General features: G+C 45.9%; 1 protein-coding gene across 2 annotated transcripts in view; it reads right to left on the reverse strand.

Moving 5' to 3' along the window:
• Nucleotides 1-27188, reverse strand: part of LOC143015442 (attractin-like protein 1) — a 114983-nt gene that overhangs the window by 38026 nt on the left and 49769 nt on the right. For both annotated transcript variants that reach the window (XM_076169425.1, XM_076169424.1), the window contains 5 exons: nucleotides 22671-22764; nucleotides 17563-17615; nucleotides 11753-11847; nucleotides 11395-11473; nucleotides 9480-9637 (listed from right to left, as the gene is read on the reverse strand). In XM_076169425.1, coding sequence (XP_076025540.1) covers nucleotides 9480-9637; nucleotides 11395-11473; nucleotides 11753-11847; nucleotides 17563-17615; nucleotides 22671-22764 — 479 coding nt within the window. The remainder of the gene's footprint in view (nucleotides 1-9479; nucleotides 9638-11394; nucleotides 11474-11752; nucleotides 11848-17562; nucleotides 17616-22670; nucleotides 22765-27188) is intronic.

The raw sequence follows: 27188 nt of genomic DNA on the forward strand, positions 1-27188 counted from the left end.
ATCGTGACAGGTTTACGCACACACACACACACACACACACACACACACACACACACACACGTTAACCTCCGACTGCAGACGTCTCAGGATGTAAGCTGGCCGTGGTTTAGATGTAGACATATAAAGAGGTTATCTGGATCATCTAGGCCAAATGGAAAGAGACCAAATATAACTTTACTACACAATAAAGTCACGTTAAAGCCTGAAAGAGATTCATGGTTTCCAGCTCACCAAACCTGAGGAAGCCACACTGACACGGGAAGAACACAGCAACTACACCGAGGACAACACGGACACATTCCACCTAGCCGAGCCTCAAATGTTTTCTTTGCTTGGAGCTAAACGTTTGCCGGTTCCACATCAGGAATCCACCGCGTCCCATTTCCCAGCAGACCCTGAAATTCGCCCCTGGGGTAACTTCACTGTTTCGCCCTGAGGCTCCACCCAACTGTGAAGATTACACGGATAAATAATGTTTCACGCTGGGACGGAGGTCAGGAGGAATGTGGAATAAAACACACAAAACGCACGACAGGAGCTTCTTCTGCTTGATGAATACAGAGAGGGAGAGCATATATTGATTGTATTGCAAAGACAGTATCGATGATGTCATCTAAAGCTAGTTGATCGACGGGTGTGTATATGAATTAAACTAAATTCAAGGTTATCTATTCCTTTATTGTTGTTCCCAGGGCTCAACATTGAACAACTTAATAATACTTAAAAAAAACAAATCTGAGGGGTTTTGTCAAAAGCAGTTTGGTTTATTTTGAAGATCTAATTTCAGCTCAGGCATCATCAAAAGTCTTCCTACTCTTAAATTCACTTTCATCTGAACTGTAGACAAACTGAAAAAGATGTAGCTGTGTGAAATCCAAGGTGTGACATCATCACATTGAGGATCCAGATGGGTTGGACATCAGGAAGCCCCCGAGCAGCCATAAACCCGCCGCACATCACGCAATCACGGCCATCACGGCGCTTCTGACAGCCTGGACGTAGGGAGATACCTGCAAATGGGCCTAATAGCTGCAAAGTGTGTGTCTTTGTGTGTGGACGATTCCCCCGAGGTCAGCGGGGGGGGTGGGGGGCAGAGCAAGAGAGACGGGGCAGAGTGGACTTGAGAGGTTTACGGGCAGCAGGTTAAAAAAAACGGCCTGACGGTGAAAAAGCCACAGAAAAGCTGATTTTGGTCCAGAGGGACATTAAAGACGTCGGCCAGGGAGGAAAGAGCCGCGCTGTGCAATCCAGCCTGCAAAACGCCAATTTACATTATAACCCCCCCCCCACACACACACACACCCGACAGCGTAACATACACACAAATGCACAAAATCACCAGCGCACCATGCATAACGACACACACACACACACACTCATAAAGCAAACAGCAGACTTCAGCACTCAAAAACTAAATCAATATTAATATTCCTCCATAACAAATGAGACGCAAAGGGAGCGATGTGAATATTACATGAACGCAGTTTATTAAGGTCATTTCAATGAGTTTTACTCTGAAGTTGCTGTTTGACCATAAACGCCCGCTCACGCCAGTCTGACACGAGTAAACAGCAATTTAAAAAATGATAATTACAGCATAATGGATCAATGGCAGAGGCCAAGCTTTCCTCTGCTTTTAGTTTCTGTATCTTTGCGAAAATAGATTCATTTTAACATTTAAAAGCCTTTGTGTGGGAGTTTGCAGACGTGTACCACAGCGCCGCCCTATTGGCCAAACTAAATAGCCGCAGCAACATTGCCGCATTGCTGGAAGCTGTGGAAATATTCAAATCCTCCTCAGAGTTGACTGACTTAAGTACAAAAGAGCGGCATAATGTGGTGAGTCTACAGGTGACAGAGGTTTTGAGAGAAGAAGAAGAGGAAGAGGAGTTCCTTTAGCGGGGTTCAATTATTGATCATCTCGTGTGTAAGCAGTATTTAAATCTGCTGATACTGCAGAGCAACAACGCAGCAGATTTTAGATTTCATCAGCTGATTGTTTCATATTTGAAACACTGATATGTAGTACATGTGGAGAACAAAGTCAAGCGTTTGACTCTTAAACACATAACAAAAAGCAGTAAAGTCTAGAAATATACGAGATTACACACAAAGAATGACATCAGCCCCCCTCTCTTTCATTTTCTAATGACTCCTCTTCTCTCTCTCTCTCTCTCTCTCAATCGTGCTCTCTCACTGATGCACGCACACACACACACACACACACACACACACACACACACACACACACACACACACACACACAGAGAGCCATGGCAACTCCAGCCAGTACAGCCATCATTTCAATTTACAACAACTGCAGTCGTTAAATGCCGCGACAATCGATAACCTGTTTACACCACGCCCCGTTTTTTTCTGGTCCACACCACTGCAAAGCCACAAACACACCCACACACACCCACCCACACACACACAAACACACACACATAACAGTGTGTAAAGTGTGTAGATGTGTTACTGCTGATTCAGAGAGGGACAGGGAATACTGCAGGAATAACGTCTACAGGCGGGAATTTCTTATAGAAGTGATAAAACAAATGCGCGCACACACACACACACACACACACACACACACACACACACACACACACACACACACACACCCTAGTTTAGATTCACAGATTATTTCAAGAGAACAGAGGGAGAGAGAGAGGGAGAGAGAGAGGGAGAGAGAGAGGAGAGAGAGAGAGACTGGGGTGACAGGGGAGACACAGGATGACAAACAAAAAGAGACACAAAATGCAAGAGGGAGGGAGAGAGGGACAAAGGGAGAGGAAAAGGGAGTGAGAGACAAGTGGAGGGAGGAGAAAGGACGAGACAGAGAAAGAATAAATGGGAGCGAGACAGAAAATACAGAGAGAGAGAGAGACAGAAGAAGAAGGAAGAGACATTACCAGGAGAGTTTGGTAAGCAGGACTCTCAGGAGCAGACTTGAATAGTTGGGGTCATTACTGGAGGACTATGGAAGCCCTCTGGGGACAAACCAGTGTTTGTGACAGCAGTGGGACAACTTTTATTTCCCACAACCAACGCCGAGGCTGCTCGTTAAAACCCGGGATGAAGGGATGAGTTTGGAGAATCAATAGAAGAAGAAAGAAGAAAACTCCCAGAGCGCAAACATCTGCTGCACACTCCCCCTTCTTCTCTGAACAAAAGAAAACCTTTGGACATTTGTAAGCAACATCTGGGCCCAGATGTGAAGTGGAGACGTTTATGAGAAACACTTGATTAACACAGAATTTATGAAATTATTGGACACACACTACAAACAAACGTACTGCATTCAAACTTCTACTTCACTAAAGGTAAATGTGTCAATATTAGCTGTAAAATGTATCTGCACTCAATCTGGCAGTCAGCATCTAAGATAATACATCCTTTTGTTCAAGACAGCTTCTATAATAAACTTTGAACATTCATAGTTTTGCTGCTGAATCCAGGCAAACTCAACAGAGACGGAAAACGGTTACGACAACAGGCTCACCTTCAAATAAGCATCGTCTCAAAAATACCAGCTGGGCCCACACTCTGACTGTTACGCTGTCGTCTGCCACAGTGACTTACTCATTAAAACAGGTTAAGTTACATAATATTAACTAAATACTTCTCGCTCCATTGTAGGTCCACAGAAAAGAATACTCCAAATATTAATATGTAAGTATTCAGAAACCAGCAGGAGCCAGCCAAGATAAAAACTCTCACGTCTTACTTTTATTTAATTGACCTCTAAAAAAATCGCAGCTACCAAAATGCTAATCAGATTGTGTTTCCTTCTGAAATGCAGAGGAGAAAACAGCACAATGTAGCAAAAATGGAAAATACTTCCACATCAGCATGTCAACAAATATACATGTGAGATGTGTTTACCACACGCTTACACTCTGCATATTCATGAGGGGACCTAATGACCAAAGTGAAGCAGTTGCCAAGTGCCGCCTCCACCTACACGATATGCAGATGAGCCACGTTCTGCCATATGTGTGCACTTGTTAGCAGAGCGTGCAGATGCCTCTCCTTTCACAGGTGCTCCAGGCCCACTTTCTGCATCCATTTCCAACTCGCACACCAGCAAGAAGTGCCGGGAAAACAACAGCGTTCTGTCCTGCTTCTGCTTCAGTCTGACGTGGGCTTTGTTTACAGCCCCGGGGTGATCGGCTGATTGGCTGACATCTGTGCCGGAGTCGGAATACAACAGCAGGGCCTTTGTTCCTTTTACTTTCCTGCAGAAATCTAAGTGAAATGTCCAGCATATGCAAATCATTTACTCAACTCTTTGGGGTCACTTTAGGTGTTTCAACCTTAAGTAAATCAATCGTTTCCTCATAAAGTTAGAGGCATTTTTTGTAGCCATGTTGACTTCAATCAGGGGGACACGGTTATCCGCAGAGTCTGAGAGTATACAAGGCCGGGAAGTCACTTCCTACAGGACTAGCTTACTAGCTTAAACACTAAATCAAAGAGGAAAAACGGATGAAGAATCATCTTTAACAGAGTCACACACTGCTCCCTTGTGGCTGTGCTCTTGTATTCTGTTAAATAAAGTCTGTTTCTGGTCTTTTCTTGACTTGTCGGCTGCAAAGGAACACCTGAAGCTAAATTTTGCTTAACAATGTAAACAAAGATGCAGTAACCGTGACGATTGGTGTTTTACTTCAATGCAAAATAAACTTGTAGAGACGTCGTAAAAAACGGACAAAGTTTCCAAAGTTTTCAACCGGTGTAGATCAAAGAGCTCGGCCTTGTCATGTTGTTCCTCTAACGCTATTAATTGTTACCGTGATTAAACATTTGTACATTATTCCTTATGTGTGAACAGTTTGACCCTTTATGGAGTTATAGTGGCCGATCCATTAAATAATCAACCCCGCAGTTTATTATTTAAGTGTTTAACAGTTTTTATTCCCCTGTAATGGGACATTTTAGGGCTCGTCACATAAAAGATTATCGGTATGGAGGCAAACATGAATTTAAATATCAGAGTGATGAAAACCTCTTCCTGTTCAGACATTCATGCTCAGATTTGCAGTATTTTATCACTTTGTCGGACGTGGAAATCGCTGCATTGCGACACAGATAGACGCCACTGACCCACACACATAAACACACACAGCGTTTATACCAACGCTCTAATTTGTCCTGATGCTGCTGATGACTGCTGCTGATTTCCTGTCAGGTTAAATGGACGACAATCAGTCCCTCTTCTTCTTCTCTTTCACCCTATGGAACCCAATACTGTTTCAATAAGATGCTTCAGATAGTGTGTTTGTGTGTGTGAGAGACTCTGCTGTTAATGTAACCGTTTCAACTTCCATTTTTAATCCAATAAAGGACACTTTGTCACTGACATGAGCAGAGGGGGTGTTTATCTGATTTTGTGTGTGTGTGTGTGTGTGTGTGTGTGTGTGTGTGTGTGTGTGTGTGCGTGTGATATCTGATTAGGAGAGGCATTCTATTTAATGATGGCAGGCAGAGAGGATAAATAAGTGACTGAGCATTGAGCAGGAAATCAAATCAGCCGACCAATCACGCGGCCCCGAGCTGGTCTGACACAAAATGGCTCCTCGGCTCCAAGGGAGGCTTTTAAATCAGCCGGCCTGTAGGCTGTGATGCATGGAGGGACGGACAGGCGGACAGAATGGATCTGGAGTTAGACGGCAACTTTTATTCCATTTAGTAACTCTATTCTAGTCTGGATAAAAAAAAAAAATCACCTTTAAAAGAACTCTGCGGTTCTTCCATATTTGTTGTAAAGCTTTCCACTTTCATTTGACCTCTACAAAACAAAGAACATTTCATTTGGACTTGTAATGGTTGCTTCCTCCCTGAGATATCCTCTGGTGCTAAACGACAAACAGATATCTGTAAATGAGAAACAGCTCCGGCGTGGAGTGAAAGTTTCATCACTCCTGGACGGATGAAGAGTTCAGACGGTTCAGCGGTTTCAAAACAAACAGCAGAGAAACTGGGACGCGTTCCCACAATGTTAGTGTTCAATAAAACATGATTGGTTTTATTTTAATTATGACTGAATCCAATTTGATTCTGCTTTGTGGAAATTGCAGCAATACGGCCGTGGAGCGTTTGTGACAAACCGTCTGCGTACACTTATTGACCCTCACTCTACATTTAAAATGTTCAGTTTTCATCTATCCTTGCCCGATTTACTGAAAAAACAAAGTATCTATATTAAGATGATTAGAAGAAGCATTTCAAATTTTTTCATCCAGTTGTTTTGCCATTTTCACAGTCAAACGATTTACAATTAACGTTTTAAATTTGACAGTAAACAAGGCCTTCTAGTGGCGAGGAAGACTCTGAGGAAGCTTCCATTCGCTACTAGATAGCAAAATATAGAAACATTCCTCTATGGAGCCTTTATAATGTGATTTCCACCTGAGAGACATGAAAGCCAACGTCTTCTTTAAGCTGCACATGATGCACCTCCAGCCCCTGGACCATCTTCTTCCAAAACAAACAATGTGTGGATACATTTGAGAATCCTTCAAAGTCTGGGACGACACTCGCCAAACTACCACTTCAAAACTGCAGAACGGCTGGATAAAGGATGAAGGTGCAAGGTCGGCATGACAAAACCAATCTAAATCTGTTCCAGCAGAACGACCAGACCAACACCTCCCTGTGCCTTAGAGCCAGGTGACGTCACTGGGCTGCAGGGGGGAACACTCACGGGTCACATTAGGCTGGATCTGTGTGTGTGTGTGTGTGTGTGTGTGTGGGAGACAGAGAAAGTGAGAGAAAGAGAGAGAGAGAGAGAAAAAGGGAGAGAGACAGGGGGAGTGAGAGAGAGACAGAGAGAGAGAGCTAGAGAGGGAGGGAGAGAGACAGAGACAGAGAGAGCGAGAGGGAGTGAGAGGGAGAGAGAGAGACAGAGGGAGTGAGTGGGGGTGAGAGAAAGACAGAGACAGAGCGAGTGAGAGAGAGAGAGAAATAGAGACAGAAACAGAGAGAGACAGAGAGACAGAGGGAGTGAGTGAGAGAGAGAGAGAGAGAAAGACAGACAGACAGACAGAGGGAGTGACAGAGAGAGAGAATGAGAGAGAATGAGAGAGAGAGAGAGAGAGAGAGAGAGAAAGAAAGACAGACAGACAGAGGGAGTGACAGAGAGAGAGAATGAGAGAGAATGAGAGAGAGAGAGAGAGAGAGAGCTTGAGTTGTAGCTAACTAAATTCAAGCCTCTGCAGGTATAAATATTGTATATTTGTGTTCTCTGTCTCAGAGCCAATAAGCTGAAAAATGTATCAAACTAAGTCTCCAGATAATACAGCAATTACCTCTGGAGATAGATCGAAGGGTCGGTCAAAGGGAAATTCTGGCCGGACAAAAGGTCAGGAGGTCAGAAAAGGTCATTAGAAACGACCCTCTGGGAATCACAAATCTCTGGAGCAGAGATCACAACAATCTGGACGTCCACTCACAGAGAGAACTCTGTCTTTAGCACTGATTTGGACCTCCATCTCTCTGTGTGTGATTGTGTGCATCCATCCAGTTGCCATTCTGCATGCACCTGAACAAGTGTGTGTGAGTGTGTGTGTGTGTGTGTGTGTGTGTGTGTGTGTGTGTGTGTGTGTGTGTGTACAGGTCTATTAGATCAAGCATATCAGGTCATTAGCAATTCTCAGGATGATTTCTCATCCTCGCTCCATTCTGGCGTCAGAAGCCACCAAGGTCACAGGACCGGACGCCGAGTTCTGCTCGAGTTACACGGGATATGGCGTCGGGATCTGCCTCAGCGTGGTAATTATCATATCACCTTTCAACCAGGAGATATATGGAGCTGGGAGGGTGTAGCATTAATGGGAAATGCACATGAGGGGAGCGATCGATGGACAAATGACCCTTAACGAGCCGCAGGGCGCTCGGCAATAAACACCAACATTTATATACGCCTAAATACTGTGATGGTAGAAGCTGCTGGAGATACGGTTACTACACACACACACACACACACACACACACACACACACACACACCTCATTACAGATTGTTCACACAAATAAATCACAATGTTAATCATAATAAATGTAAATCAAGCTTTTCCTCATAAATTTGGGGCCGTTTTCTGAATTTTTGGCATATTTAACTTTTTTTCTTGTTGCATATTTTGTGTTTTGTAGAGTTTGTCTTCTTTGTGTTGGGTGTGTAGATGTGTGCTGTAGAACAACATGGAGCTGCACTGCTGTGAAACGCTGCCCCTTGTGGCGGGTGCTGTTTTCTCAGGGGACTTCACACCAGGCTAGGCTCTATTTGTCATGCGATACACACAGAAACTGTCCGCTGCCCTACAGACGCTCTGAGGACGTACGTACGTCAGACAAAGACACAGCTCTCCACCTTCCACAGACATTGGCAGCCCGTCTCCGTGACCGCTGACGCACTGAGGGTTAACCGCCACATGAGTTCCGTTTCCCCCGGAGAAGAGAGGGGAGCAGAGCGGGCCCGGCAGACAGTCAGGTGGCCTCATCCATCTGCCGCTCCTCCACCCATCCATCCTCTCCTCTACATCTTTATCTCTCTTCCTTCCCTCCATCTGTCTATTAGTCATTCTCCATTTTCCCTCGCCGGACGTTGTGACTGTTGGCTCGTCTCAGCCGGCCCGTTTTTCCCTCTTCCCTAATTTCTCCATTCTGTCACTTCTCCGCTGCATCCATCAGCTGGCAGGCCGTGTGACAGTCATCTTAAAATATCACCGCTAAAAGTCGACTTCAATTTAATGGATCATAAGGCCCGGGCGAGAATATTTAGTGTGTGCGGCTGCCGCCTGCAGATTTAATCCGGAGCTGCATAATTAATGGCGAGACAGTGGCAAACTCACAGGTCATTAAATGTGAGAGTACATTTGCAAAACAGTTTTCAGAACAGTTTATGCTCAATGTCCTGTCAGCTCTGTGGGTTCAGCAAAGAGACTTGACTCACTGACATATGAGCCACCACAGGGAGGAGGACGAGGACGAGGAGGAGGAGGATTGTTGTTTGTTTATGGGACACACTCACACCAACCAAACTAGGACTGCTAACAACCTTTGGATTTGGTGGCAGTGTCCAGGATTTGGAATATCGAGGGACTGTGACATCGGATTATAACCATGGGAGACGGTGGGGTTAAGTGTAAATGTCCCAGTTTAATTTGGGAATTAAACTAATTTTGGAATGCATTTACAAAATATTGGGTATTACAATACAAAACAAATTTAGGAACTGATTTTAAACCCTTGAGAGCCACATAACACATTTGGGAACCAATATTTATGACCTGGGAGACAGTATCACATGTTGGTGTTATATATGACAAATATGGGAAACCGAATCCGTCCCCAAATTCTAGTTTTCTAAGTCGCAACAAATTCATTGACGGATTGATGACCTGCAGGCCGTATGAGAGGCTTCATACGTCTGGTTCTGTTTGTAATGCTCCTGGTTCCAGAGGTTTGGACTCCTACCTGGATCTTGATGGGCCAGCTGAAGTTGGAGACGTAGACGTAGAAGGTGATGTTGTGATGGAGTCGGAAGTTGAACTTCTCGCAGGAGAAGCTGTCCCTGTGCTCCTTGATGTTGGTCCTCGCCATGATGGGCATCTCCTCACCGGTGATGGTCCCAGCTGTGAAAACAACACAGGAGAGCATGAAGGGAAAACTAATCAATGATGTCCACCACAGTGTCATGGCCCCACAGTGTGAGAACCTTCTCCTCCTTTCACCTCCAGCACAGAGACCAACCTCATGTTTGTTTGTTTGTTTCTGCTGCACATCAAACTGCTAGCGCCTCAGTTCTTGTTCACATTTGGCAAACAGATGTGGTTGCATTGCTGCCACATTGTGTACTGGAGTCACATTGGCTCGTCTGTGGGTAGTTCAGGTGCTGTGGGAATTTGAAGCGCCCCAGCAACTACTCACCTGTATTTATGACATTTATCTTCTCAGTTCTATCAATTAATAATTTGGGATGAAACTTGGAAACTAAATGGAGGAGAGGAGACACGACGTCCCCCTGAATACGGCTGAGGCTTGAACATTCAGCAGTTGTGACTTGCAGAGGATTAACAAATGAGCTCTGGCTGATAAATGACTAAAGACTACATTAAATATAAATGACATAATTAACCACTTACCTACAAGTGATATTGTCTAATTAAAGCACTCTAAAACAGGCGAAGGTAATAATGATTTATGTATGAAGCAGTTCTTGGAATAAATGAATGAATGGATTAATGTCTTGTAATTGTCTCAAGGGATTTGAACTCATCATCTTCTTCCACCAAACCCTTTATTCTAACTATACTATCAATGTGGCGACGCATCACACACACTCTGCTCGTTCCAAGGACACAGAGAGAGGATGTACAATGGTATTTCTACATTCAGGTGACACACACTGACGCGCTGATCAATACACTCCTGCTAAACTAAGATCAAACCAGCATGGATCAGCTCACAAATCTGCCTTCGCCCTCTGATATATCACTAAAATGTGGTTTGGTTGGGAGTAAAATTTGCTGAAAATTCTGAAATTCTGTAAAAACTTCTGTAAAAATATTTCAGCAGCTCAGTGTCCTTCAGTATTATTGTTTTATGGTAAACGGACCCTGAATAAAACATTCCCACCTCCTGCTTTATCAGGCTCATAAACCACCAGACACACACACACACACACACACACACACACACACACACACACACACACACACACGGCTCCCACAGTCCCAAACCAAAGAAGCTCTGGCCCCCACAGACACACGAGTGTGAAAGCACAGCGCTTTAATCTTAATTGAAATCAGAAGGAGAAATGTATAAAACGTCGTAATGCCGACGTTCCAAAGAGCTCGGGATGTGTTTAGTCTGCAGGGAGGAGGCGGCGGAGGAGGAGCAGGAGGAGGAAGAGGAAGAGGATCTGAGGCTTTTACTTAAGGACACTCGGCCACCAGTGGAAACTACTTAGCATATGAGAACAATAAACAGACTGAACACACACACACACACACACACGCACGCACACACAGGGCAGTATTGATGATCACATTACAGTCTACACCATCTTCTCAATGGGCTCAAAGGTTTCCAAATCAGATTCCATCAGTGGGCGGCTCTTTGTGGACTCATATCAGAATCTAATGAGAACATTCTGCCAAAAAAAGTGTTTTTAAATATGAAAACTTGCCTGGTTTTGATTGAATCTGATGTAATAAGAGCCTCATATTAGTGCACCCATGTGATTCATCCCCTCTTTAATGGAGACTGATGAGGGATCACGGGTTCACGAGGCTCTGAGAAGTGAAGTTAATCTGATTTTGGATTCACGGTTCTGTTTGCTCGTATCGACTCTGAAGAATCAATCAGTCCAGCAGTGGAGAGGAAGTACCTGTAGAGCTGAGAGACCAGGTGATGTTCAGGTTGAAGTTGTTGGAGGCGTTGATGGATATGTCCAGGTTCTTATTGGCCTGCAAGAACAAAGACACAACATGCATGTTACCACGGTGATAGTCACTGTGAAGGTAACCATGAAACGTTCTCACAAATATGAAAAACTCGACATGTTTATTGATCTGTGGTTCTCTTCAGCTCTGCGGGTCTCTAATGGAGCCTTATGGATCAATCACCAAGAGTTAGAGCCTCTAAAGCTCCTCTACATGGAGCTAGAAGCTGAGTTAGACACTAATATGACCACACAGACTGGAGTTAGTATGTAGACGTCTCATATGTACACGTGTGTGTGTTACCTGCTCAGGTGTGGCCATGAAGTTGATGGCTGTGTAGTGATGGTCGTCCTCCTGAAGCAAACTGAAGGTGAACTGGTAGTCGATCAACAGGTTGTCTAGGCAACAGAGGGAGAGAGAGAGAGAGAGAGAGAGTGCTAGGTGTGTTTTGCGATGACTAATATTAGTAATATTGAAGTTTAATCTGATGTATTTCTCCCAGATTTGTCCGACCTTTGACCTCACAAACACAGACAGACTTATGGAAGTACAAATATCCGGTGCAGACCGTGAGTCAATATTCAATTAGACCAACGAGGCTACAGTGGAGGAGTCGTGCCGAAAGATCTCCATCAGTGACAACACACACACACGCACACACCCACACACAGGGAGGACAGTTTCTTACACAAGCATATGAACCAATCAATACAACATGAGCAAGCATCCGAACAATCATGTTCACTAAGAGATTTCATCAGTACCCTAGAGGGGAGGAGGAGAGAGGAGAGGAGAGGCTTAGAAGTAAAGGCGGTCAGTATAGCGCCACCTTCAGGCCGATCAGCACCTAATCGTTTCACTAAATCAGTCAAACCTTCACTTCCTAAGCAGCTAAGCTCCTGATCAACTTAAAGTTCTTTATCCACAGACCTGAGTACTTCTGCCAGCACTGTGCCGAGTCAACACAAAACAAATGAGTCAAGCGCACCTCGACACATCTACGGAAAAACAACAGATTACACCGGCTCCTCTGTGTTCCCGGCCCGTTAGCAATAACAGCGGAACAACACTTTCAAAGTTCATCCCACCTAATATTAAATCCCATCTGAGAAATCTGACGGCAATTTCACTTAGACAATCTCAATTACACGCAGACGCGTGCCTCGTCTCACGCCGGATGAATCCCATCACGCTAACGCTAAAGGTATTAGCAAACCCCGACAGGACCGGAGGAGAGGCGGCCCGCGTTAATATCACACATTCACAGGCGGACGATCGCATTACCATAATATGTAAGTTGATTCAGCCTATATGAAACAAAAACACTGCGGGGGGAGAAGGAGTGAAACGTAATCTGATACTCCAGCAGGCGGCTTGGAAGAGAAATCCCAAACCAGCGTGAGCACGCCGACGGCGTCAGGGCGTCGCCGTGCCACGTCTCGCCCGGGTTTCATTTAATGCTTGTTAACAAGTCATTACTCTCCATTTGTAACACCCGGCTGAGAGAGCGAGGCACAGACGGAGCGACGCTCACAGGGAACAGGAGGTTAACGTGAGGACGACACGTGGACCTGACAGGAGGTCAAGGTCACCTGGAGGGACAGGCGACTATCATTTATTCATGTCACTGTGTAGATGATTGTGGTTTCTGAATGGAGCCTGATGGATCCATGAACACGTGTTCAAGCCTCCTCTACATGGAGCTAGAAGTTTAGTTAGATACTAATATGTTGACATCTGACCTTTGACCCTGAACCCTCTGTATGTTGTCATGGATATCTGTCCTATAGTAACTCTGACCTTTGACCCTGAACCTTCTGGATGAGTAAGCACAGTAATGATACAGGGACGTAGACAGAGCTGAGGGGCTAAAGTCATTCTTGAAAAAATCTTAAGAAATGAGAGAAAATAATTAAATAAATGTAAGAAAATTCTAAATAAATTCTAAATAAATGATTGAAGAACAAACAAGTAAGTGATGCCCATATATGGAGTAACACTGAACTCTGAACTTCACTTCCTCTTTCGGCCTAAGCAGTCCCGCTTAAGTCACCGTCATTATAAATTAAGAATTCCTACTTTGGTTTTTCCCGTCAATCCCTAATTCTTCTTCCTCTGCCTCCTCCCCCTCACGGTGGGGGGAAGCAGCAGGTCTCTGTGGCGGCGCTGGCGTGTTTTACCCCCGTGTCCACCGTGCAGCGCTCTGCTCGTCCCTGTCTGGCTGTCAGTGAACATTAAAGCCTCTTCAGTCTGGCCTGATTGCTCTTTCCCAGCAGGCCCTGAGGCGGCGGCGGCGGCGTGGACAGACCGGTGCTAACTGGTATTCCCACTCCTGGTGCTGGTCCGTGCGGTGGGAGCGGGTGGAGACTCGTGGACGTCCTTAATTAGATGTCCTCCTACTGAACTGTGATGGGATGCGACAGTGGCTCATTAAAGCGTGGACCCGGGGAGGCGGCTCATAAAGCTCGTTATGGAGACTTCTCATCAGGCTGCTGCTGGTTCATATGACAGGGGAGAGTTGATCCTTCTGCTTCAGGGAGGAATTCAACAAACAAACAAACATCTCAGCTCTGTGGATTTCTGACAGTCGTCTGTGATTGATGATCTATTATTTGATTACAGCTTGTTGCATCATCCGATCCCCTCTGTTTGTGCTGTAGGACACGATGTGTGTGTGAGGTCAGGCAGGCTGATTGTGTTGCTGTCTGGAGGGATGGAGGCTCAGATGCTACAGAGTGTCTCCAGTCCAGAGTTTGACACCTGTTAACTTCCATTTCGTCACAGTAATGAGGCTGAATATCCAAATGATGCGATCGTTCAAGAGAGGCGGAGAGTTTCTGTTTCGTCTCACAAAGTCATTCTTCCTCATCAGACATTGAATAAAGTGCTACTGTCCTTTACAAAGCTACAACTTCTGTGACATCATGTGACCTGTGACATCACACGGGAAAGGTTCATCACATTTAATTATCCTGTTCATGTGTGCAAAGGAACGTTTGTACAAATCTCTTTGTGTAAAGAGCATTGAGTTGTTTTCCAAGAGCTTCTGTTGTGTTTCTGTAACGGCTTTGTGCCTCGAGGTTATTTATGACATCATCACAAAGCTTTACACTATTGACTTGATTTGCGGCTGAGATAGATAATAAAATAAATAAAAATATAGATTTAGGCAGAAAAGCCTTTTGTGGCCTGATTCTTTGTGTGTTTTTTGTCTCAGCGCTGCGTCGCCACACAATCTCTACACTCGATGACTTGATGAGTTTCTGTGAAAGGCTTTCTGTCAGACGCTACAAAGTAATTGGCTTCCATTATAACATGTTCGCAGAAATAAGCCTTTCATTTGGAGATTCTTTGGTTGTCTGAAACAAAGTCCTGCCTCGTCCCCGTGTGTGTGTGTCCCTGATACGTATCCACACACACAGTATTGTTTACCTTCACGCCTACCTTTTTTACCTTTCTGCACACATTCATCTCCATTCCAGGTTGAAACCACAGACCAACAAATAAAGAAGTGGAGGTGAAGCTCATCAAGCTACTTTGAAAGTGTCTGCAGCATTAACAGAGATGATCTCACCTTGAGGGCTGCAATAGGTGAATACAGATTTACCGAACAATCTCTCTCTCTCTCACTCTCTCACACACACACACACACACACACACACACACATAGAGGGAGGATTCTGGACACGTTGGCTCATCCCACCTCCGTCCTGACAAAAACAGTGTCATTTGTCAAGAGCTGATCTTTGGAGAGCCCCCCTTCCAAACAGCTGTCTGATCTGCGGCTGCTGCAGTTCACGGTCAACCAGGCTGCTCAGGTCTGACTTTGAAAGAGCAGCTGCCCGCACGTCGAAGAGGGAGTGAGAGGGAGAGAGAGAGGACAGAAACTGAGAGGAGGAGGAGGAGGAGGAGTGTAGATTCTTAAGCAGGTCTGGCTCAGATCAGACATCAAGGGGCTCGCCTGGTTACGACGTTCAGCCGTTCAACCTTAGACGGTAGTTTGTTCTGCGTAACGGTTTTCTTTTCACCTTTAAAGAGTTTTTATGCAGGCGCTTAACCTCTCTTCCTCCACCCGGTGGCCTTTAAACGCTCTGCTGTCAGGCCTGCTGCTCTGTGAAGCAGACCAGCAGACTCACAGAGGGGAAACCTCACATCTATACCTGACATTCTACCATTGAGCCAACGTTTGGGTTTTTCTTTGTTGATCGTCTCGTTTCAGGAAGACGTTCAAAACAGCTCGGATATGTTTCTATGCTCTGTTCCGCATTTCAGGACCTCACTGACACATGGACAGATCCTGGGTTATCACTCCTCTCTCTCTCTGCCTCTCTCTCTCTCTGTCTCTGCCTCTCTCTCTCCCCCTCTCCTTCCATCTATTCTCTTCTGTCGTCTGTCTGAAAACATCTCCCCATCCATTCACATCAAAGTCCCCTCCAGTCAGTCCAGTCTCAGGTACACTTGGTACGCAGCTGTACAGAAGCAGATAAAACTGTTTGATCATCAGTATCGCTTTCGTCATTGTCATCTTTCCGTTGACGTTCGGGGCTAATATTGACGTCAGCCGTATCTGAGCTGAGGCTGCTTTTCTCCCGGCACAGCCAAATGGATGGCTTTTATATCTGTCATTTATATTACCTTAGTCACTCACACACACTGTTCATGCGTCTGTGTGTGTGTTTGTGGACTTGTGCGTCCGTGTTTGAATGAGCTGGGCCTTAGTCAAACACAGCCAGCCCCGTTTCATAGACAGCCCAGAGATAATGTCACATTAATGGCAGAACACGACCTCGTCAAATACACACAGCACTTCAGCTGTGACCATAGTGATGGCAGGGAGCAAGTGCAGGCGTGTGTGTGTGTGTGTGTGTGTGTGTGTGTGTGCCATTGGACAGCGGGCACTGAAAGGGCATTGCATTGGTGCCATCTAGTGCCTTCAACCCTCCGACCTGAAGGCAGCAGACAGGCTGATGCAGAAGGTGTTGATGAGCTATAGCATGTAAATGTAAATGTAGCTGGTTTGTATGGACGGATGCATATGGACCTGAGGAATCTGAGGGGGAGTGAACCTGGAGTATATGAGTTAGGGTTCAAAGGTTAGAGGCTGAGCGCTGCCGTCTCCACCTGCGCTCTCCAGCAGGAGTTGTTGTTGTGCGATCAAAGGCGTACTTGCAGTGACCGCTGCAGTCGGGCGCACGACTCCTCTGATTGCTGCGTCCTCTGCAGCCCCGCTCGCTCGCTCGCTCGCCGCAGCGATGATGGCTCCACTCAAACTGGAGAGCTATTGACATTGACAGGACTTGAACCTTATTCCACTGTGCTGTAATATTAAAATTGATGACGGCAATTCATAGACTGAGAGCAAGTGTGTGTGTGTGTGTGTGTGTGTGTGTGTGTGTGTGCGTGCGCCTGAGTGTGTGTGTGCGCCACATAACATCTGTTTTGACTGGAGCGTTCCTCCTCCGTCTGCCCTTTAGAGGGAAAACCAGCAATTTGTTGTAAACGAGCTAAGTCGATGTGATCCGTGTTCGCATCTGGAATCAGAACAATTTCCCTGGACAGGAACTCTTCATCCCGCCCTGCCCACATCTGCTCTCTCACACAAATCTGGGTAAGCAATTGTGACCGTTTTGCATTGCATTATGGGTTCTTCAGAGTTAACTTCTTCTTCTTCTTCCCTACTAGTGAGCTGGAGAGACGTTGCTCTGTTGGTTTGACTCAGTAGCATGAATCAGGACCAAACAACAACGCTCTCTGAAACCCCACTGTGTTAGTACCTTCTTGATCATCTTCATCTTCATCAATGACCAATAGATGACCCAGGACTGCGTAGGCCCCGTCTTGAAACTCATCCAATTATAACGAAAGGAATTTGATTTGTTTTCATCACAATAGAACAATACAGTTTATACTTCCACTACAAACATCTGGGGTTTGTTAGTTTTTCCTTTTCCAACATTCCAGGACTCTCCAGGTTTTCCGTGAGCACAAGATGGAGTGTAAATACAAACACCTATAAACTCAAACAGTGAATTGACTGTTGTGTATTTACGAGTGTGTGTTGTCGGTCCACAGAGATGTGGGAGACTCAGGTGAAGCATCAGCGGGATACTTACAATAACATGTTCCTCGCAGAGGGTTCCCAAGGTAACGGTTCTCTGAGTCACATCTGGATCGACACAGGAAAGGAGAGGCAGGCCGAGCAGGAAAGAAAGGAAGAATAACAGCATTAGCACTCAGACGCTGATTTTTGCAAAGATGTGTGTGTGTGTGTGTGTGTGTGTGTGTGTGTATGTGTGTGTGTGTGTGAGTGTGTGAGTGTGTGGCCCTGTTGCATGTATTGTCCCCTCCGAGCCCTTTTAGAGGCCATTTCCCTGACAATCATGTCTAGCCAGTGTCATTTACCCAGGGACACACACACACACACACACACCTGGTTACTACTTACACCTTGAACAGTGGAGAGAGAAAATAACAACGCTGGAGTAGAAGCTTATATAATTTTCAATATGCTGCGACTGAAGGATTTTTCCATGGAAACGTTGGGGGGAAATGGATTCAGCAGCCGATATTAAAGAATAAACGCATCCAAAGGTCACAGGGTGGAATTCTGTTCAGGCTGAAAAACATTCAAGGTTTCCGAGTGCGAGGACACAAGAGGGCCCTCCAGCACGCACAAGTCAGAAAGTTTTGTTTTGTTACACAAAAAGTAAGTAAGCATTTTAGTGGCACAGCTAGGAGTCCTGCTCTGACTGAAGCTTCTCCACCGTCCAGCAGGAACCAAAACACCAAAACAAACCGCATCAAACTCCAAAGACCTCCTGACCAAACATCTACACAACAAACAAACAAACAAATAAAGTCCGTGACCTCATTTGGATGTAAAGTTCGGTCAAATCTCCAGCGTTTCACTCGTTTCTTTACCCATCAGCTGCTGTTTTCACTCAGTTGTTATCGTCTCCGTCTTTGCTGCCTGTTAAATGTGAATCTCAGAGTTGAAGATCTTGATTCACCAAAATTATTATTTTATCATGGAGTGTTTCCAAGTCCAAACCTTCCACATCGTCACAGCCTGTGTTTCTCTGTGTTGACACGCAGTTCCAGATCAGCTGAGTTCACCTGCGGTCATTTCTGCACCTCTGGAGGACGTAGATTTGAACAAATAGCGGAAGGAATTTAAGTAAGAAAACGCCCCAGTGTCACAGTTTAGCTTATATTTGGGATTTATGTCAAAATGGATGGCGAGAACCTGAAGTGCTCAGAGATCGGAAAATTACCGCCTGGCGCTGCGGAACAAAAAGTGAGACATTTACATTCAACCACGGCGCGAATGGGGAAAAAAGCTAAGAAAAATGATAAGAAGGTGAAATTTAATTGTTATGGTAAAGTGGAGGCTTTTAACTTGGCTCTGAAGGGTTTCTGTGTTTCCTGTTGGAAGCTGCTCTGCATCTGTGCGTAGATATGGAAATCATCTGGTAGAATTTAAGAGAGGTGTTTACTGCCATAGCTGCAGCCCCATAAGGGTCGGCATTAAACCTGCACGCTGGTAAACAGCCATGTGCAGCCTTTTGAAGCTTGGAGAAAAATGGAAAAGAAACCTCTAAAACCAAAGAGTGTTGGCCTGCACACGTCCGTCACCACGTGCTCTGAGTGTGACGACACGCTTGACTCAACAATAAACAGTTTAATCACACAAACCGACTGCAATTCAAACTTCAACCAATGAACAGTGAGGCGACGTAACTGTACGACAGTAACTAACGACAACAGGCACAGCGTCAAATAAGCATCGTCTCAAAAACACAAGCGAGATTCTCTTTGATTGTTTCCGCAAAGATAATAGGAATTCTCTTCTCATCAACATCTGGGGTCTTGAGGAAATGAAGTGTTTCTCCAAAGACCAGCAGATACTGCAGCTACAGCTTTACCACCCCCGCTATAATCAGCCTCTAAAGGCGGAGGAAGAGGAACGTATTGATCAGCCTGTAGCGTTTCCCTTCCCTCAAAGACGCCGACCGAAACAGAAAATATATACATTAGTGTGCATCCAAACGTCTGACTGGGGGATTTTCTGAAAGATCTCTAGACGACTGTCGGTTGTGCGACTCGTGCATTAACTCCGCCGTCAGTTACACAATAATTTTGACTTGTAACATTCTTCTCTGTCCATGGTAGGAGAAGATGCTATACAACACAAAAGCCCTCTCAATAGTCATTTTCAACATCAGTACCAACATATAAAACAGGCATCAGAACACTGTAACAGTGAAGGCCGGGACAACAAATCACCGACCCGAAGCAGAGGGAGTGAGAGAGGGAGTGAGAGACGGAGCAGAAACGGGAGAGAAGAAGGACGGAGGGGAGGAAAAAGAGGAACAAGCAGGCGAGAAGCAGAGGGCAGATAAGGTTTACAGCCTTCGTGCTCAATGGGGTGTTTGTGCGTGAGGGTGGGAGGGGGGAGGGGGCGGGGGGGGGGTTGCTGGTTGGGTTACAGAGCAGCACCGGATACTGAATATTTCATCCCTCTATAAAGCCGGACCAAGGACGAGGCCTTAAAACACACAGAGAAGCCTCAAAAAAAAGCTCCGGGCGTAAATCAAACAGTTTAGGACAGCGATAAAAGGAAAAACGTGGCGAGAAAAGTTTGGCTCTAATAGACGAACACAACTCAGTTTAAGAGGTCTTACTGCGGTAAAGTGAGGTTTCTGCTGAAAACACACTTTGGTCCTGAATGTGCTCAGCTTTTTATCTGCACTCAGAGATTCATTAGGACAACATCTACACACACACACACACACACACACACAGGCTATAAAACACTAATCTGACCTCTGTCACTCCTCTTCCTCTGTCAGTGTGTCAGTGTGTAGATGTTTGTGCGTCTCTTCAGGTCTGCAGGTCTTTAAATGGACCCTTATGGATCCATGTACACCTGTTAGAGCCTCTTAAAGCTCCTCCACATGAAGCTGTAGGTTTAGTTACATACTAATATGTTGACCTCTGACCTTTGACCCTGAACTCTCTGTATGCTGTCATGGATCTGTATCCTATAGCAACTTCAGCCCCATGTCGTGAGAGAAAGAAAGAAAGAAAGAAAGAAAGAAAGAAAGAAAGAAAGAAAGAAAGAAAGAAAGAAAGAAAGAAAGAAAGAATGGGGGCTTTGGACTCCATCACCACAAAGGATCTGATTGAGATCTGAGTCTGTTTCACCACACACACACTTCCTGTGATCAATCTGATTCCCTCTGGCCTCAAATGATCCAGAAACACTTTGAATCATTTTCCTATTTCACAGATAGAAATGCTCCCTCGTCAATCTACAGCAGCAAACAGAGGAGCTGAGCCGTCTGTTAGGAACTTCAGTGACTGTAGAATGACGCCATTTAATCAGAGTTGTGCGTTGCAAAGAGAGACGTATGGTAAGAAGACGTAAAGGCCATGGCAACCACAGACTACCATCTGCCTTTTGCCACAGAATCACAGAGCGGATGGACGCTTAAGCAGCTTACAGCGACCTAATGGGGGACGAGATGAGGACCGCACAGGACCTGAACGCCTCACCACTCCAAAACACACAAGTGGCAAATCCAGTGTGCGTCCCCTCTCTCTGCTGCTTCTATAAAACCCTCACACACATTAACAACGCAGAGATTAAAGGTCAGGATTGCGGGGGAGGGCGTAGCAGTAAGTGAGAATCAATGTGCGCTTAACAACCGCAGGAGAAAGCTCCCGACTGCAGTGGAGTTCAGCCAAAGACGTAAATGAGCAGTTAATTAGGAGCTGTGTGTGTGTGTGTGTGTGTGTGTGTGTGTGTGTGCGTTTGGAGAGGAGGCCAATTAAAGCCAAATCAACAGAATCAATCAGGCAGACAAAACAACTTTGTGCACGAGAGGAGGAAGTAAGTGGAGAAATCAGGATAAGGTGATGCAGAGACGCAATCAAGCTCCATTAGTGCTAAACAATTACATGGAAACACACACATAAATCCCACTGAGTCATTCCTGATGCTGACTGCTCTCTTACAGGGAGACCTCACACGTTTAGCCTCACTATCCTTACACCTTATTATAACTGATGTCTTTTGTTTGTTAGATTTCAGCTGCAGAAAACACTCAGGTCGAGATTTGAGCCAATCAGGTGCTGTTTCCAATATGTCAGTGTCGCTGCCCTGGAGCCAAACGTTGAAAAGAAAGAAGAGAGGATGAGTTAACCTCAACCTGTGTGTGGAAACGAGAGGAGAGGAGAGGAGAGGAGAGAGGAAACCCTGATTTCACTAACAGCTCCATCATTTCTTTCTGGCTTTGAACAAAACAAACACACACACACACACACACCTGCTTGCAACCCGAGGGCATAAACCTCCCGCCCCACGAGGGGAAATAGCTCGTTCATAATGAAAACGACAAACAAACGGCCCTCTAGTCACCACAGCACTTTGGAGCGACTCAGCAAAGCGAATGGAGGGAGGGAGGGAGAGAGAGAGAGAGAGAGAGAGAGAAAGGTGGGGATATGGAGAGAGGGAGAGAGAGGGAGAGAGAGGGAGAGAGAGGAAGAGAGAGAGAGAGGGAGAGATATGGAGAGAGAGAGAGAAAGAGAGGGGAGAGAGAGGAGGAGAGGGAGAGAGAGAGAGGGGGAGGCAGAGCAAGAGAGGAGGGAGAGAGAGAGAGGAGGGAGAGACAGACAAAGAGAGAGGGGGGAGAGCTGATCTCCATTAATCAAAGTTGAGGGTGAACATGTGCAGTGAGTTGTGGATGGAGCTCATATTGAGGTCAGGAGTTGAGTTCAGGTTAAATGAAGGCTCAGAGGTCACACAGAGGTCAGACTGAAGCAAAGAAGGTGAAGGTCAAAGTTAAACATGAGGGTCAGGAAATGATCTGTAGCAGGTAAGCCTCAAGATGTTGGTGTGTGTGTGTGTGTGTGTGTGTGTGTGTGTGTGTGTAACAAACAATAATAAACACAATGCCTCTTTTTTTTACTAGATTTGTCTTTGTAATGTTAGAGTGTAAATTAAAGAAAGTAATCAACCACATTAAAAAACAATTAGCTGGAGGGAATGTCTCAGAGCCCACCAGGAAACCACACACACACACATTAACAACTGAAGCATTATAAGAGCAATTAGCAGTAAAATGTACGTTTAAGAAATGCACAACCGCACGCGCACACACACACACACACACACACACACACACACACACACACACTTGGTGCTGTTTATACTCACAGCTGACACTGGTCGCCCTTGATGCCTTTCGTGGTGCAGAAACACTTTCCAGTGTTGACGTGACAGACGCTGGCATGGCTGTTACACTTACAGGCTGAGAGAGAGAGAGAGAGAGAGAGAGAGAGAGAGAGAGAGAGAGAGAGAGAGAGAGAGAGAGAGAGAGGGAGAGAGAGGGGGGAGAGGGGAGAGGGGAGAGGGGAGAGAGAGTGAGTTTAATAATCATCACATTCACAAAATTCCATGTCTTTCTCTTTAAACATTTCAGATTTATATGTTCAGGTACAAAAAGTGACATTTCAACAAGGGCAGAAGATAGATAGAGAGAGAGAGAGAGAGAGAGAGAGAGAGAGAGAGAGCGAGAGAGAGAGAGAGAGAGAGAGAGAGAGAGAGAGAGAGAGAAGGAGCTAATCTTAAATGAAGAACAGAATCATCTCCTCTCCAAACTCCCAGCCTCTCTCCTGTTTGGGCTCCTGAGCAAAGTGAAGGACGACCACTTTGTCACTTTTGACTTCCACAGCTCCTCAAAGCACAAACAACATGAAAGTGAGACAGCTCAGATGTTTCTATTGTTGATCCTTTCCTGTGTTTGCTTATCTGCTGTCTGAATCCTCCCAGTGAGCGCTGAGGCACAGACGAGGATAATAGCTTCGGCCGTACCTCCATGTGTCTCTCTCTCTCTCTCTCTCTCTCTCTCTGTGCCTCTGTCAGCTCCGCCCCTCATGGAGGCACACAAGATGGATGTCACCAACAGAGACTCTCCTCCTGGGACATTTAGGGACGCATTCAATAACTTTTGTCAGATAGAGATTTGGCTTTTGGAATGGGTTTGCCCGTGTTTGATTAGAGACGCAGAGACACAGAGACACAGAGACACAGAGACGCTTTGGGTGAGTCTAATCTTTGTAATGGCTTCGTTATGTAAAGGACGCTGTGGTGCCATGAATCATACGGAGCTCGGCCCTTAATTTGAACAGTAAATCACTTCTGCATGGAGCGAGCAAGGGGCCGAAACAAAAGGAGAGAACAACCTGCTCACCCATGCATTACCAGGTGTGTGTGCACGCGTGTGTGTGTGTGTGTGTGTGTGTGTGTGTGGGCCGTTCACGTCCGCTGCTCTTTACCGCGTCGACTTTGTGCTGTGTTCTTATTTATTCCAATTGGCACAGAGACAGGCCTGTAATAAAACACCGGAGCGCTCGGGTCAAGGTAAAGCAGAGGCATCGACAGATAATGAGAGGAAAACAACCTCCTCCTCCTCCTCCTCCTCCTCCGCTGACGAGGAAGGCACGATTTCATCTCCACTCAAGAGCGAAAACAAGTAGCAGACATAAAGCAGGCTCTAAATATTTAGATTTTGGAGCGCGCACACACACACACACACACACACGGTGTCAGAACCAAACAAGGCGGTGCAGTGGGGCATTTAAATGTCAGAGCGGCTGAAAGTGGAATTGACATCCTTCAACCTGAGAAACAGAAAACGCTGTCAGCAACGGCAACAACAAAAACAACAAAAGCAAAGTAAGATTCCAATCTATTACCTGAGATTGCAACCAGCCGTCACAAAGGAGACGAGCGGCTCCAGGATGTGCGCTGAACTGTAACGTTTGGGCGATAACGCCGCATTAACAAAAAGTGGCTTTTTTAGACATGAAATAATCAACAAATCACAGCTGTGTTGGCTCGGTCACCCTGCTGCTCATGTAATATTGATTTACTAGGCAATCAAACAAAAGCACACAGAGGACACACACGCCAACACCAACACACTCACACTGGTGTCGGGCACAAAATATGAAGACGAGGAGACGCAAAGACAACAAGAGGAGGAAGCTGAATCAAGGACGACAAGTTACAAATGTGCCGCCGTGTGAAGTAGCACAAATGTAAAGACTGACGAGCTGACGAGTTAGAAACAGAGCCGCACGCCTCGTTTAGATGAAGGCCGTTAATCCATTTAAGCCCACATGGAGCTCCTACAGTTTCTATTGGCTGCGTCCATGTCAGGCGTCTACAGTGGTGAACCCTACTGGTCAGTCGGTGCATGTCCATGTAGGAGCTCTGACGCTACTTAGTTCAAGTTCAAGAGGTATTTGTACTAAAGCTACTTAGTTCAAGAGGGCGATGACTCTTTGCTACAGCGATCAGATGGTGAAGAAGCAAAGTGTGTCCAGCTGAGCCTCAACGTCCAACCCTCAAACTAGCTGCAGCCATGAAACATAACCGTTCTCCTTAATGCCAGGGTTGTTGAGTGAAGACGTGAGAGCTTCAGCGAGTCACTGTAACATCTAGGTGTGACTCCATAATCACCTAAGTGCATCATATCACAGCAGCTATACAGGCTACAGCAGGTTTGGGCTCTTTATGAGAGGAAGGGAAACATGGGCGTGTGTTCAGGCCTGTAATCTGGCCAGCAGGGGGGCGAGGCTGCGACGGTGAGACGCAGATGAGCCGGATCCACTCGCACGTTGTGTTTATGCAGACCAGGCAGCAATTTAGGCTCCGTGTTTTCAGGTGAAATTGGATTTCCATCTGCTCAGGCGGCGGAGAGAGAGAGAGAGAGGCAGAGAGAGAGAGAGAGGCTCTTATCGCGAACTCCAGCATGCAGAGCGACGCTTCTGTCTTAAGTAAGCAGAGACGAAAACACAGACGACCGGAAAATCACAAAAACTCCTTCAGCCTGTTGACTTTGTCTTTTTTTTCGCCTTCTCACCTTCACAGCACAACAGGAAGTCATTGACTGCACTTGAACTCCACGGTGACGCAGTGAATCCAAACAGATGATTGTGGAACGCCACCGTGTGTTTGTGTTTGAGACAAGGCTGCATAGTAACACTCACACCTGATCACACCACAGCCGAGAGAGAGCAGAGGAGTGTTTAGGGTTTCTGCCTTCAGATTCTACAGAGTTTTTGGGAATCAAGATTGAAAAAAAAAAGTTTTCCTCCTTTTCCTTATATTATATATATTATATAGAATAATACATTTTTTGATTTTTCCATGAGATTTTCAAGAACTTAAAGTTTTCTAAGGAGATAAATCTCTAAATTAAATTTTAGAATGAAATGTGCCAGCATTGTCTATGTTTATGTTTACATTTAGTCATTTGGTGCCCAAGCTTTCATCCAAAGCCTGGGCTCCTCTTTCAGATCAGTCTATTGAGTCGCTCTGTGAGTCGCTCTGTGATATAGAGCAGCAGAGCCACAGAGTCACAGAGCCACAGAGTCACAGGGCCACAGAGCCTCGAGTGACCACAGTGAATCGACTTGGACTTGCAGTCATCAACTCAGAAACAAATCCACCTTACACAACATTCTCTTTCAGTTTTTCCATTCCACATCTTGCTGCTGGCTCAGATCTATCAGCTCCATCAGCCAGCCTCTCTGCGTGTCGTTCTGCTGTGACTCCTTCATTCACTCAGCGGCTCACACACACACACACACACACACACACGGAGCTCCTGCTTGTATGATAAACACCGGGCTCATCCAGTCTGCAGACACAATCAGGTCGGCGTGCCCGGAGGAGGTGAACTCAATTCTGGCGAGGGAGGAAGGAGCAGCCGGAGGTGAAGGTTGGAGAGAGCGGGGGGAATAATGGCGGAGAGAGGAAGTGAATGGATGCACAGCTCCTTTGCTGACAACATGGAAATAAAAAAAGAAACCTGATCTCTTAGCAAAAAGGGCTGATTTGATATAAATCATATTTCCCATGACTTGTGCCGGCCCCCCGAAGAGACGCAACAATTTCTCACCCCACTGCCTCCTCACACACACACACACACACACACACACACACACACACACACACACACACACACACACACACACACAGATGATGCTTGTTATCAGGGTGCGTTTGAGTGGAGTGTGTAGGTGGGAAATGGGCCGACAGCGAGAGATTGTGTTTCTGCCTGTGTGAGTCACAGAGGGAGAGACGGAAGGAGAAGAAGGAGAAGAAGGAGAAGAAGTCGGTGAGGAAACATTAGAGAACTCCGCTCTGTATTTTGTCCCGACGCTTGGATTAAGTCGCGTTCCCCCGAGGTGTGCCATTAAAAGACGAGATAACTTTAATGAAGAAATGGGCGATGAGCGATGTTTGACTCGCTGTAACGTCGCCCCAGAGCGTCTTCAGCGACGCTCACATGCAGCTGGAGCCAGAACCTCCCACTCTGGAGCCACATCCACCCAAACCACAGAAGAAGAAAGGAACCATTATGGAACAAGTCAGCGCCTCAAAACAACAACGCCTCATCCCTCCATCTAACCCTCCATCCATCCATCTAACCCTCCATCCATCCATCTAACCCTCCATCCATCTAACCCTCATCCATCCATCTAACCCTCCATCCATCTAACTCTCCATCCATCTAACCCTCCATCCATCCATCTAACCCTCCATCCATCCATCTAACCCTCCATCCATCTAACCCTCCATCCATCCATCTAACCCTCCATCCATCCATCTAACCCTCCATCCATCCATCTAACCCTCCATCCATCTAACTCTCCATCCATC

Source organism: Genypterus blacodes, unplaced genomic scaffold, assembly GCF_046128005.1.
Source record: "Genypterus blacodes isolate CSIRO-AG114 ecotype Tasmania unplaced genomic scaffold, CSIRO-AGI_Gbla_v1 ptg000201l_1, whole genome shotgun sequence".
Classification (NCBI taxonomy): Eukaryota; Metazoa; Chordata; class Actinopteri; order Ophidiiformes; family Ophidiidae; genus Genypterus; species Genypterus blacodes.